The sequence below is a fragment of the Falco punctatus genome (genome assembly GCF_963210335.1).
Source record: "Falco punctatus genome assembly, chromosome: 14".
Taxonomy (NCBI): domain Eukaryota; kingdom Metazoa; phylum Chordata; class Aves; order Falconiformes; family Falconidae; genus Falco; species Falco punctatus.
In genome coordinates, this window is record NC_137594.1 from 7671327 (window position 1) to 7686745 (window position 15419).

Here is a 15419-nt window from a genome sequence, read left to right on the forward strand (position 1 = left end):
CATTCTCTAAAGCTTCTCTTTGCATCAGCAGTAGCTTTAGGCAACAAACCAGCTTCCCAACCAAAGCAAAAATGGAGAAAAAAAAGCCAGTTGTCTAGTTTCCTTTCAAGTACACTTCTGTTCTTCTGTAAGCCAACAGTATCATAGGTTTCTGTACTGCTGAGCTGAGCCCTAATTAAACATAACAAAAAAAAAAAATCAGTTGCATGTTTTGAAACTCCTTTTGGCAAGTACAACAGTACAGTGTTAATAAAAGAAATAAATTTAATAAAAAGGAATACTTCATCCAAGGTAGAATAATTAAAAGACATACTGTGCTGTCAGCTAAAGTGCTAGATCCTCCAAGCTTTAATCAGTAAATTATTCCATGAGAAATGCTCAGTGTTATGTAAAGATACCAAGGAAGTACTACAACATAAATTGGACCAATTTTTTTCTTAAAACAAACTTGATATTTATTTACACCAGTTACACAAACAGTGAAATATTTTAAAATGTATATTAGACATTTTACAGATAAATAATAAAACAAGATTCTGTCCTAAACAGCTCACAATTTGGATTACAAAAAAAGATGTCTTAGAGAATCAAACATACACAACTAGGTCCTGTTCTAAAGAGCTCACAAAGGAATAGATGAGCAGACCGAAAATTAGAACAACTTGACTTGATTTCTGGCAGTCGCTACCCATCTGTGTCTTTGGGCAACATGAGATAAGACAATTTGTTTAGTTAGGCAGCAGAGGAAGTTTTTAACACAAGAGTCATTTTGGGATCCTGTGAAAAGAACTCAATACAGGGAAGATGCAGTTCATTGTTCTTTCTAGTGCAAGCAAATAAAACCAGCAGATAAGAGCTAGCTAGCAAAGAGCAAGATACCAAGACATGGAGGTTTGGGAATTGATACAGTCCTGGATTACCTCCTTAAATTCTAGATTTTTTTTTATTTGATTGTATTCAGGATGGGTACCAACCTCCCAAGGTTCAAAACTGGCAAACCTTTTGGGTGTACTTTAAACTACGAAGGAAAGAGGGACATGGGAAGCTGTTATGTAACTCAAATGATCCATCATGTGGTTCCGACATACAAAGTAAGGCAGGAGATGGAGTTCTGAAACAAAAGATGAAGAATAAGAACAGTATTAACAAAAAGTGTCTACACACAAAAGCAAGAAGAATGGAAAACAAGCAAGAATTAGAAGTCATTAAATTATAACATAAGGCCATGGGCAACAACAACAACAAAAAAAGACCTTTCTGCCACACTTTCAAGAAGGGCACAAAAACATAACACACATCTTCCCACAAGTAAACTAATATACATATATATATTTTTTAGATTACATTTAAAGGTCTACCTTCTAACAGCTGGAACACCAGCAACCCACACAAGAGCTCAATGACAACAACCTTCTAAAGCAAATGACCACCTACAGCTGCCCGTTCTATACTAATTTTTTTCACCTTCCAACAAGGTAGGCCTTGCCAGTTCAGGAAAGAGGATGTTAAATCCAAAAACACATATGGCTACAAAACTTTAGATCTGTAAAATAAGAAAAGCTGCCAGATGAACAAGCATACAAAACATTTTCTAAAACCTACTGGGTTTGTGATGACATTGTACTCTAAGACCTTCAGTCACAATTTGCAACAGTACCATGAATTAGGTAAAAAAAACCTTCTACTGGTTGTCAGAACCTAGCACTCAATAGTTCACTCAAGATCACACAGAAGTCAGGCTGTACAACTCCTGACCTCCTATTCAGTCTGCCTTGTCCACGCCAAGTTCCCCAGCTAAACGACAAAATCTTCGTGTGTGTATGTCTAGTAAGTGACATTTATTCATCGAATTACATCATATACCATCACGAAGCATATCTCTGCCTTACATTCTAGAAACATAACTTTTTGTTTTGCAAGAGAGAAGCGTTTAAAGTACCAGATAGGAAAACAGAATCAGGAAGTCTAGTTCTCTATTCCTTTGATCACAGATTAGATTCAGAAACAGATAGAGTAAGATATCTTCTCACAGATCCCAATCTTCATTCACTCAGGATGCCAAAAGTGTGCTGCCAAGTAGGTCATGCACTTTTTTATGCACTCTTCATAGCCTATCCTAGCAAGACACAGGGTAGTCCAAATTTACCTTCAGAGTTAAAAATCCTTCAACAAAGAATAAGAGTTATACCCTCAGCAGCTGCTCACAGCTGGACACAGACCCAAACAAATACAGTGCTTTTAGGAAAAACTTTATTATTTCTAGTTGCCGTATTATCTGCTCTTAATATATCTTAATTACTCTTGCTAAAGAATTAAAATAGCTTTCAGAGCAGCATACTTTTTATCCTGTGACAGAAAAATCTGTATAATCACAGAATAATCTGTAAACTTAGGTCTGTTACTGCAGCCATATATTGCCCCATGAGCAAAATAAGACTCGTGACATATTTTGCAAAATCTTAGGTAGCAGAGTTAATGTCTGTAACACAGAAATATATAGCAGCAAGAAATGCTGCTCATGCTTGCCAATGGCAGAAGAGGAACAAATCCAGAACCTCTCACAGTTCATGGAGCTCTGAATACACAATATAATGTTTTCTTTAATTTGATTTGCGTTAGAAGAGAATGACAGATCCTCCTCAAAGTTTTAAAACAGTGATTTTTTTTCAAAAAGGCAGCTTTTTGACTAATCATCACAAAAGGAAAATTACACAAGTTTTATGAACTTGAGTTAAGATACCAAAAATAAAGGAGACAAAATCAGAGAATGTTCTGATAAAGCTGCTTGGAGATAAAAAATAAACAAGGAGGCAAGAAATGTATCTCCTACAAAGTTAACATAACCTGGAAAAAATAAAAAAAAATTCTAAGCAACACATTTTTCTGAATCTCAAGTCACAGTGCATACAAAAGATTTAAATCAATATATCCAGAAATGAACTGTGACAGTTCCTTGCTCACAAAGATATTATTACTATCAAGAAAGTATGACAACAACCAGAAAACCTAACTTCACTAATTTTTTAGTATAAAGGAGACTCTAAGAACACGAACTTGGAAACAGTGACCAAGGTAACTATACTTAAATGAAGTAGAGGAAACAAAGTGTATTACTACAGAACTATTCAGATTTGAACACAGCCGGTTTGTACCGAGCTTTCTGAAGAAGTACTAAAAGCCACCATGTAAAACTACAGCAAGAAATCAAAACCCAAGAGATGTTACAGGAATGGAAAAAATGAGATTATATAGCTGAACAGAAGGCTACAAAGGTCTCACATATTAAAAAGAAAAGCCTACAGAAAAAAATGGAAAAAGGTAAAGAAACAATAACAAAAAAATAAATCTTTCTCACAGAAGAAAAATAAAAACAGGAAGGCTTAAGACTTAGTGTGTGGTCAATAACAGGGCTAGAAACCACAAATATCATAATTTTAAAAAAATCACAAGAGATAAAACTACTTCTGCTCTTAATGGTCTTCCCTTGAGAATTATTAAAAGAATGTGACATTTCATGTATTTATTTTCCTAAGTCACACATCTTTTAGAAAGGTTTGCGTATTGTAGACTTTAGGACAAATGAAAAAAATCTATTTCTTTCTCACAGTACTATTCCTATTCTATAATTCAGGCAAAATTCTGGCCTCACTAATTCCGAAGTCAGTAGCAAGACTCCTGTTAATCAGGTGAGGATTTTGATCTTATCTTCCCAAATTCTTACCTGCCTCCTTTCACTTCCTTCTTGGTAAGGATTTACTCTTTCAGACTTGAGTTTCAAAACCTTATAAATATCTGACAGAATCAAGCATGATGAGTTTAAAAGGGACACCAGACACTGAAATCCTTTCTTCTTGTGACCCTACTGCTTAGCATAGGTATAATCACTAAGAAATTTTCTGCTGATAAGCCAAAAATACCATGTCTGTTAACATACATCTTTAGCTGTAGCTAGAGTTGACAGCATCTAGAAAAGTCTAGATGTCTCGGAAGATGCTGTCATTAGAAAACAATATGCATTTATCAACCTCTTCTGTTCTCACCATGTAAGAAGCACTCCAAAAAAATACAAAAGTACAGCTGAAACCATTCAAACTCTTGCAGTACAATTAGCTTTCAAAACATGAAGACAGAACATGGTACAGAGAGCAAGTTCTGCTTTCCAGCAAAATAGACTGAATCATGTAAAGGGTCTTTTCATCTCTGAACTATGAAATAGGCATAAAATAATGAGAAAAACCTTTGTGAAATTAAATATTTCTAAAGACAGAAAAGCAATCAAGTTATGTTGCAGCTCATTGAAAAGTCTTTTTAACTCTTAGATAACAGACAAAAAGTACCACATATGAAAGCTGCTGCTGTACAAATACGTTATTCCCCTGTAAAAGAAGTACTAGAAAGTACAACACAGGCATACAGCTGAATCCCATCCTTTGTAAAAAGATTCCATTACAAGCAGTAATCATTATTGAACCTTTTAGCCCAGATGTAATTTCTTACATGTTACAACAAGTTTCACGTGCATTGTGAATTTCAGCCAAGGTTGATGAAGTTCAATAACTTGGTTAACCAACCATGTGTACTACTCATTACAGAAGTAATAAATAGATTCATCAAAACGGACATGAAAAAGCAGTATGAACATCTGACACCATTTTCAGCTTACTCAATAAGAAAAATAAATTACAGAAATCCAAGAGGACTTTGTAATATTTACAGTATGTAACAAGACAGTTGGAGCTTTACGTAAAGCAGAGCAATGTTGGTATTCCACAATATTAAGCCAGAGTTAAAACTGAGTAATGGCACTCATGGAAAATTCAATCACTATGACCTACCATAAATTTTCATAATACAGCACTGTAAATTAAGGAGAACCCTCTCCTATTAACATTATTCAAAGTCTGAAAATAATAGCTTTTAGTAGTTTTTTAATTGTTCAAAATATATCAGTACTAATCCCTGAGTGACAGCTACTAACATCCCACAACAGAACGAGCTACAAGTTCTACCCCACAGGCACGTTTCCCCTCTATAAATTGTGCTTTTCTACACCAATTACCCAGCTAATGCACTCTGGCCAAAAATACACTTCCTGCACGATCCAGGCTCTCCTGGAAAAGCACTGTACTCCCACTCCCCAAAGACGCTGGTACAACAAAATTCATGCCTGCTACAAAGCTTTGGACTTCCACAACAAAATTACCTGGAAAAAACTGAGTGAAGTGTTAAGATTGTTTTTTAAGGTGTGTTTAACTGTTGAAGTACAAAGCAAACAACAAAGCTACTATACAGACACCCATTTTTTTATGGTAGGGCTACTCATGTAGGTTTAAGATAATGCATGCCAAGTTTGGTCCACAGCACATGGATTACAGGACTTTAAAAATTCAGCCTTTAATTTTTCGGCATTACTTTCCCATGAATTCTTCATTAAGCAAGCATTTTTTCCTCAAGAGAATGAATGTCTGTCAAGCAAGAGTAACAACACGAAACTGAAATATGTAGCTGCATATACCAAACTGTATTAGGCTGAAGGATTATTATTTTCCCCCCGTCTCTCCCTCCTCACCCAACCACAGTTTAAAAGGGCTCAAAACCAAATCTTCATTGCCACTATTTTGCTGGCAAAAGTTGGCAAGAAAACAGTCCCTAAACAGCACAACTGTGCTGGCAGAAGACCCTGCTGTAAAAGTTACATCTGCAAACCGATGTTTTTATTGAGTAACTTATTTTTCTCATGAGAGGTTATTTTATTCTTCCAGGGCAAAGCATATACACACTGGCTGCACCCAGGCCAGCTGGGCTTTTTTGATAATATACTGTGCTGCTTATAGTAGCGAAATCTGTGATACATGAAGCCTAGAAATCACACACACACACAAAAAAAAAAAAAAAATGGAACAACTCCTTCATGATTTTAAAAGCTCAATAAATACAAAACTATCCCATTAAACCAATCTCAGGGACAGCGAGGACTTGGCCAAGAAAAATAATCCAAGGTTATATATTGCTGATCTCTCTGTCTGCCTCACAATAAGCTTTGAACCCAAATCTCCATAAATAATACTCACTTCAGTTCTCCACATGTGAAACACTTCCAGCATGAAAACATACAACAGTGCAAAGGCTGCAACAGTCTTTACCACAAGTTATGCTGGTTTAGCAAGAACATAAGATGCATCTCCTTCGCAAAACACCAGTATTTCCGTTCTCTGCACCATTGAGCTACAATATAGTCACATACAGAAATTCCTAATAAAAACAAGCAGAAGTTTCACCTTATTAATCCATAGGAATTCATGCATTTATGAACACTAATTTTGATTCAGACAACACACTCTTACCACTAAATTGAGGAAAAGATCTAGATAGTAGGAAAAGACCAATCAAGAAGCATTGCCACAAGCTTGCTCACCCACGCCACATCCCTTTTTTCTGCTCTTCTAAGAAAAAGGGATGCGAGTAATAGACAATTCCTGGAAAGCAAACACCCTGCTGTTTACTCATCATAATAAAACACAGAAAAAAGTTTACACTTAGAAATCTTCAAGAAAACATATGAATTGCATTGAGAAAAATAACAATACAGACCAAAACCAGACACATTAATTTTCTCTTAAAAGATTTTTCTTCCCAAAAACAAACTATCAAACAAAAACAGGCTGATTTTTTCAACGCTGACAAAATTCAGGTGTTACAACATAAGAAAAATTCCAAAATCATACAAGAAATCATAAAGTGCATCTGAAACAGAGGAGTATATTGAACAGTTCCTTTGTAGAAGTCCTGCCAGTTTTATCACCTTTAAACGCTATTTCATCTGGAAACAGACAAGAGAAATTAGAATATAAACTTCATGCTTTCAAAGAAAAATGTGCACTTTTTTCAAGGGAAATTTGCAATCTAGCAGAATATTCAGACAAACATCTGCAGGCTTAGACCACCAAACTCCACGCAATACAGCGAAAGACAATGAACATATTTAAGACAGTCAGACTAATACTATTAAAATGAGGGTCCTCAATGGTATTTGTAAGGGTCTCTTTTATTCCTCCCATATGATCTGAGTTTGACTTAAATGAGACCATTCACTGGTCTAATTAGGATTCAGCAAATGTTACCTTCTTTGTGAAGGCCGATAAAGCTAGCCTCAGTAAAAATGCTACGTTGCCCACAAATAATGTCAGTAACTTCTTCAGCTAGAATTGTTCCCCATATTCACAAAATTCTCTTCTCTGCAGGTACAAAGCAGTCCATTTTTGATTCCTTAAGAAGTAAAGGTGTTCTTTTTCATCATACTTTTCTTATCTCTCCATTGCCAAAAGATTTAGGGTATAGCGATGAAAGCTAGCCAGCATCTATTGGAGACTTCTCTATTAGAGATGGTCTCACAAGAAATTGAGATAAGCTTTAAAAGTCTAATTTTGCTCCTCTTACAGGTAGTAGCTTAAACAGCTAATTGAGTAATGGCTGTTACTCAACTGGCATAAGAAATGCAGCAAAGCTGAACTACACCTGCCTCTACCAAGGCTCTGAACATAGGTTCTGCTTTTTAACTACAGGGAAGATTCAGAACAATACTGATACAAGAAGTGCTCAAGCACTACCACACAACATACAAAAACAACAGCTCAGAAATCAGGAATTCAGAAATTCTGAGGCTATGCAATATGTCACTTACCCACTAAAACAAACTTTCATTAGCTTCTGCCAGGATGAAGGACAAAAGCAAGTAGCCAAAGCACAGTCTGGCCATGTGTATTGTATTGTTTATGTACAGGTTTACTTATTTTTTTATACTCCTTTGATAAACAGAAAAAAACCAAAAGTTACCAAAAATAACTTTTTTAATACAATAAAACGATTACACAAGAAAAATATCTTGGGACCTTCTGAATTAATATAAGCACTATATGCTTACTGAAAAGAGAGATTCCTAGTTTTCCAATAGTTTAAAGTTCTGTTTCCACCCTGACTGTCTAAGATCTTAGATGTTACTGGTCCCAGAATTAACACAGCAAATCCCACATCCCAGACCACTGAAACTTGTATTTTTTCCAGTAAGGGAGACAGAAAACTGGGAATTATTTCGGGAATAAAATAATTTAAAGAAGGGTAGCCATTCTACATTGCTCACAGATGGAAAGTGTTCAAATAATGTCCCATATGAGAGAGATTTCTGAATGAGGTGCAGGTGATACAGTGAAATGCACATGATAAACTGCACGGCTATGTAATTTGTATTTATCACAAAAGCACCACCATGTGTGAACAAAATCTAATCATCTACATGTTACCATGATGATTAATACTAAGTAAATTACCAAGTTACCCACTGTCAAAATGTTACCTTCTACAGTTTCACAATGTTCAGTTATGATTGTGTATATATATAAACCCTCGCTGCAATTAACTGTGACATTTGATACTGGGAATACAGCTCATTAAATACGCAATGCATGTCAAAAGCTGCATAAGCTCTATTCTAATTGTTTTGAGCTCAAAACAGAGTTTAACTTTAAGGCTCTTCCCCTGATTTCATATGCCTGATCCTCAGTTACTGGCTACATGTGTTTAAGGGGGTAAAAATCAGCCATAGGTGTAGCATAAATCAACTCAAAAAGAAAGAAAGAAAGAATATAGCTTCTAACTGTATTTTAGTAGTTAGAAGAAAAAAATTAAAGTAGGTTGCTCTGCATTTCCTTGGTTTGTAAAATCATTTTAATAAAGCATGTCATCTTCTGCTAAATTTACTGATTATTTTTAGTTGTAACTTAATCAGACTCAGAGTTTAAAAACTTAAGCGATATGCTATAACCTAACTTGCACAAGTTTTGCAATAGCCATTTTTTATTACTGTCTTTCCACACCTAAAACATAATACACCAATAGACATCAGAAGAATAAAAGCTAAGAGAGAGAGGAATAAAGCAGGAATGTTTTGGTTTATCATTTATAAATTAAAGGGCCAGTTACTCAGAACAACTTTTTAAATCGTAAAGCAGATGTTTAACTGTGATAAATTATAAGCACATTTCCCAACCTTCTGCATCAGTATGACAAAAGCTGCTAATACTGAGGTTCTATACAAGAAATAAAAGAAATACAGTAACTTCTCACACCAGAAGTATATGCAGACTGAAAGCTCACTGGAGCAGTGACTCATCTTTTAAGTACTGATTAATAGTACCTCATACCCAACTTTTCTCCCAAGACCTCTTCATAGCAAAGCAGTAAAAGTGCCAGGAAAAAAAGAAAAAAAAAGCTAATTCCATTTAACCAAACATTATTTCTTCAAAATAATTGTTGGTTAATATAAAACATTCCCACAATTATAAAGTTATATTCTTTACTCTGGTAAAACATAATCAAGAAAAGCAATATAGCAAGCCACATTATAGCCAAAGCTTCTGGATTTTCTTCAGTATTTGGAAAAAAAAAAAATTAAGCTGCTTGTTCTGGGCACCCCTCACAAAAGCAATTAACAGATTTCTTCTGACCTTCATATAGCAGAAAAATTAGAATTGCTGTTTGTGCAGTGGTTTGGTTGTTATCAATACAGTTCTGTGATGAAATCTTGGAAATGCATTGAGAAAAAGTCTACTTTGTGGAATCTGCCTGACTGCACAGAACATACATATTTTGCCCTTCCATAATATACTGCAATACTACTTACATTTCACTACTCATGCATACTCTAGCAGTCACAATAGGTTAGATACAACTGCACCTGATACGGAAAACAGAACACATTGCAGTTTCAAGGTCATACAGCTATAAGAATCCTAAAACCAGCTAGCAAGATTTATACAAATCATAGAAAATCTCATCAGCTACACAACTGTCTCTTCAATACTAAATCCAATTATTACTATTTTTAAAAAATTTGTTTAATTTCAGGAGATTGCTTACACATGCAGTTGCAAATACCACATCTCCTCACAAAATTAAACCTAGATGAACAGATGACATGCTTTTTACAATTTCAAATTCTAGCCCTCATAATTAAGAACACAAACAACAAAATTACAGGAGCATTTACTCAAAACAGGAAAAAGCACCAGGTCTCTTTTGTTTAGTATTTTCAAAGAGCAACACAGCCCTCTAGTGGAAAAATTAGAAAGTATGACTTTTATTCATACAAGAAGCATGCTAGGGAAGTATTTTCTCTGTAACTTAACTGATACTAAGACCTTTAAAACAGAAAAACAATGCACACAAACTGCACACTATCTTCAATTCCTCACAGTGGAATAAGTCTTACTTTAAAAGAACAAACTGACAATTTACACTACTCATAATTAAATGTACATATAACAGTAATTAAAACCAGGAGGACTGACACAAGACAGCTAAACTGTTCAGTAACTCAGTCTTACTTCTTTTTACTGTACCAACTTCACTGTGACCAAAAGTTACCTCAACTTCTAATGTGATAGACTAAAATTCTGATTAACCTTAAAAAAATATATCAGAAAAAAAAAAATCTTAAGAATTGGACTGCACTGGCAGAAGAAAAAGCTTCCAAAACAAACAAACAAAAAATTTTACTAATAACTCGATCTTCCATGATATCTTTATATTGTAAGAACAGAGTAATTATTTAACCTCTGGCAAGTTGCTAATGAAAACTAAGGAAGTGTTTTATAAATTTATTTTTTTTTTTAGTACTTTTTTCCCCAAAACTTTTGACAGCAATTTTAAAGACTAGGTTAAGAAAATGGGTATGGAATCTCAGAAATTCTTACAGTCCATATTCCTAATCAGTAATAAAACAAACCACCACAGGGCAAACAGGGTTTTTTTACAGACATATTCAGAGAAGTTAATGGCATTGAAGTAACACTTGAGAAGCCAGTACGTGCAATAGCACTAAAACTCTACCACTGCTGAAGTCATCCAAAGTATTCCCTTAGTAATTAACTCACTCTATTTTTCAGAAGTTGAAGAGATTTTTCAACTCTAAGAAAAATAAATGTTCCTGGCAAGCTACGTTGAATTCTTTGTATTAGATTCACAAATAAAGAGAACGAACTTCACATTCCATCTTTGTTGATCTGTTTTTAAACTTTTGTTCTCTTAAAGCAGTGTATATGGATGAATAATTAAAAAAAACCCAACATTTCCATGTTCATCCATCTTTCAAGGGATTCTCAGCATTTTCTAAAGTTTATCTTGAGCATCCAGTGATGCAGTAATTGAAAAAGCATTTTTCTGCATTTTGATAGCCTGCACTCTACTAGCTTACACCTTGATCTTTGTTCTACCCACCCTGAAATCAAGAATTTCTCAACAAATGTAGAGATACCATAATGTTAGTTGTAAATATACCACTGAAACTAATTTTGACAATGAAAGGGTTGAGTGATTATTTTTTTTCTCCTTATATTAAGTACAAATGCTCAACAATTAATACATTCTTTTTCAGTCACTTAATGGACAGCAGTATTTCCCTGGAAATATTTAGACTTACATCTTAAAGAAAGCATGTCAGTCTTCTGAAAACACAGCAATAGTTTACTCCTCAAAATACTCAGTGAGAGAAATACTAGCCCCAAAACACATACAGAGTTTAAAAGGAGTATCTACAACACAAAGTGGAGCACAGCACGGAAATCCTAAAATAACTGGGAAATAAGCTCCAAAACTGGTAAGATTCCACTTGAGCTAGCTAATTAGTATTTCCACACAGAGACCCAAAGAATTGTGTAGACATATTAAAGCTCCAAGGAATCTCTACATTGCAATCCATTACATGACACTGACACATTCAAAGGAGTTTGCCAAGAGTCACAAAGTGTGGTTACGAGTTAAGCTAAGACTGATACATTTTAAAAACTCAAACAGTTTCAAAAACTTCAAGTTCTGCCAATTATGTCCAAATTAATTAGACAAGAACATTATTAGCCAACCCCAAATGTGGAGCGTTCCCTTAACAGTGAGGAATTTGAACCTCATTTTTCTCCATCCAACAGGTCAATCAAAAGTCATAACCAACACAAAATCAGCTCAGATTATGTCCTCTCAGAAGCCCTTAGAGCTAGGAGAAAAGAACATGGATTACATAAGCAGCGTAAACCCTGTAACTGCTTTCTCCTTAATCCATGCTCCACTGCAACTGGTAAGCAGTATCAGACACAGAATCCAGGACTATAGCTATACTAAACGCAACACGGTATGCAAGAGTTTTGAGTTATATAGGCCATAACACCACCTTAATCACCTACTTGCTACATCATTTTCATACTTCTGGATTTCTTATATCCTAACCTCGTATAGCAGCACAAACCCAAGGCTCATTTCACTAATGCTTCCACTCTTCTTGTTATGCTTCTGACCAGGAGTGATATCCTTCCCTCACCTACTAACAGAAATCAAGGAAGTATATGTGTGTACATATAATCTGCCCACGTACATCACAAGCAAAGACCACCTGGTGCAAAGATGTACTCTGGATTCATCACAAGTGAGTGTAAAGCAAGGGAGAAACAGGGGGTAAAAAAATCTTGACAAAAGCATCCTATACCTTGGATTAATCTTTTGTCATATAAGAAACACTTTCAGCTCATTCAGCAACTCTGAATGGTAGCTCTTCTCCTGCCAAAAGAAAATCATAGAATCATAGAATGGTTTGGGCTGGAAGGGACCTTAATGATGATCATGTTCCAACCCCCGCCATCATCGTTAAAAAAATAAGAATCAAATCATTTGAGTCCCGGTAATTCTTAAGTGTTCTGAAACTGCGCGGTTGCATACAAAGCAAACTCTACTGCTGGATGCAATGTGAAGACATGCTGCACCAAGAATCTGGAATACAAACCTCACTTGAAACTACAAATTCCTCAGAGACAGGTAAGTACAACACTTGCTGCCCTAACTGCAATACTAATCTGTAGAAGCGTATCACGCGACGACAGCAGGACAAGTGCTGTTAATGCCTAAATTGCAAGCCACAAAGCTCTAAATTCTTCATCTGACTCCTGTGGGATAACACTCCCTTAATTATTTAAGGGGTAAAAACCAACAGAATTCAGAGTGATAAGTCCTGCTATTAACCCGTTTTCCAGAATGACTCTGAGGTTTTCCAGTGCCCTTATAAATGTGTTTGAGTCAAGATCCTGCATTAAAAAAAAAACACTAAATAATTTGCATAAGGACTCTCAATATTGATCTAATCCCACCATAGAGAAAAACGCAAACCACAGAAAGGACCAAAAGACTAGCCATTATCTAGGATTTAGGTAGACCCTCTCACTTACCAAAAAAGTTTAAATCAACACCAAACCACGCCAGCATCTTAATATTTGTGGCTCCTCCACACATTTAAGCCACAGAAAAAGACATAGGCTGTGCAGGTTGCCAAGTGGAACTTCAAACAGCCTAGCAAATTAAGTTGGCAAAGAAATCCTGTCTTCTGAGAAGACAGGCAAAGCCCCTAAGCACCAAAGCTTCATTATAAAATGAAACAAAAGCAGCTAATTAGAATCTCTCATACTCACACCCTACAGAAGTAATACTATGTAACAGACACCTAAACAAGCTGAGTGTTTAAAAGGATTTACAAACCTGTTAGAAAATACAACTAGCAGGGATATCAAAAGGTCATAAACATTTTTTTTGCCCTAAAGAAGCATCAAACATGACATTCTGACAAAAGTTTATCACCAAGCTAACTTGAAAATATCTTCAGACATAAAAATTCCACAGCTTCCTTAGAAAATCTTTACCTGAGTTCACTTGCTGCCATTAGAAACTTCTTCTGAATACTTTATCTGAACTCCCCTGCAGCGATAAAAACTTTATTCCCTGTCCTAGCCACCAAGACCATAAAAAGAAACTTCCCACCCTTTTCACAGCCATCCTTTATATATTCACATAATGTAAAATGCCTCCATTAATATTTTTCTCGACAAAAATCAATAGTTTCAGAACTTAATGTCTTTCCTGCAGCTCTCATCTAAGCTCCCAACTTACCACACTTTTTAGTAAAGTAGTATACAAACCTAAATAGTCTAACTAGAGGGTTTATATGGAAATAATGCAAACCAAGTTTGAATACCAAAAGTAGACAGATATTTAAACAACAAAGTAGCCTTTGATAGATTGTTTAATAGACAGTATGATAGATTGCCTATTTCACCTTATGTGTAATGTTAACCTACCTATACCCGAATTTGCTCCTGTGATTACAACCACTTTCCCACTCAAGTCACGACCCTGGAGTATTTCCATTGCAGTACTGTTTCCATCATATTTTTGTCTAGTAGTAGGTTTTACTGGATTATCTTCAACTGTAAAGGCCAGTCTTGGGTCAAGGTAGGTAGTCCTTTTGTTTATGTGGCTGTAAAAGAACATAAAAATTCAACTGCCTGGAACCTTCTGTACTCTGGGTTTAGATTTTAAATTTATTTCAATTACTGCTGTGTACAATTCCAGTGGATTATTTAAATTCCCAAAAATCATTTTTTTTCCTCAGTTTTATTAAAATGATCCCAGTTACTTTTTTATCAAACATTCTTCCAACTGTGACAGCATCCATTAATAATTGTATTCACATACTTCACAGCACCATTCTGAACTTCATGTGAACCCCTGACACAGAAAGCAGAACTTTGCCAAAGGAAAAACCTTATTATATTAGGGAAGATCATGTTCTCTTAGGAGCTCTATAAAAGAGGCCTACGCTACTCCCTTGAAACAATATACCAATAAGAAATATAGCTCAGTACTTTTTTCTGAAACAACTGAAAACAAATAGCTCCGCATCAGCTCAGCAAATGGCACAATTTGGGTCAAGCTCACCTTTCTAAAACCAACTTTTCTTTTTCTTCAGACAATTATCAGAAAGTGACACTAAGCAACAACATTCAGTATTCAGGACTGAGAGGTTACACATACTATTTTGGCCTGAGAATATTCGTCATTCTGCCAAGTCAGTTTAAGGTGAGTACCCCACTTTGACCCTGCCACTGAAAAAGGAAATGTTCCCAGAAATCTCTTTCTGCTTCTGTGAACTTCCTCCTCCCTCACCTTTCTAAAAATTTTTGCTAGCTCAAGTCCCTGTGCTATATTCTTTCTGTGCTTTACACTGCAAGTGAGTCAGGGCTGCAGCAGTTTCGTTATCATCTTGTATGTTTAAAGCACTACTGCAACATTCATAATCAGCCACGAAATTCTGGATATGTTTTTAAAGTTACATGTACAGAGTTTATCCACAAAGGTATACAAACAAAATGAGCCTACATAAACTTTGCCTGAGGGTCAGCTCACATCTTTAGATGTGGATACATAAGTCACATCAATTTGCCACCCAAGCTTATATTTCTGTACACATAGAAGAATTCAGAAAACAACAAATGGGTGGCTAGACACTACGACTGTAATATCTGCATACGGATTCTGAAGTTGTACTTATTTCT

General features: G+C 35.5%; 2 protein-coding genes across 10 annotated transcripts in view; one reads left to right on the forward strand and one right to left on the reverse strand.

Moving 5' to 3' along the window:
- The window catches only part of WWOX (WW domain containing oxidoreductase), a 550369-nt gene that overhangs the window by 530687 nt on the left and 4263 nt on the right, over nt 1–15419 (reverse strand). For all 9 annotated transcript variants that reach the window (XR_013931868.1, XM_080410742.1, XM_080410741.1 and 6 more), the window contains exon 4: nt 14163–14341. Coding sequence is in view for 8 of the 9 variants with exons in the window: in XM_080410742.1 (XP_080266868.1) it covers nt 14163–14341 (179 nt within the window). In the remaining variant the exon portion in view is untranslated. The remainder of the gene's footprint in view (nt 1–14162; nt 14342–15419) is intronic.
- ADAMTS18 (ADAM metallopeptidase with thrombospondin type 1 motif 18) overlaps nt 1–15419 on the forward strand; it is a 485565-nt gene that overhangs the window by 43841 nt on the left and 426305 nt on the right. The window lies entirely within an intron of this gene.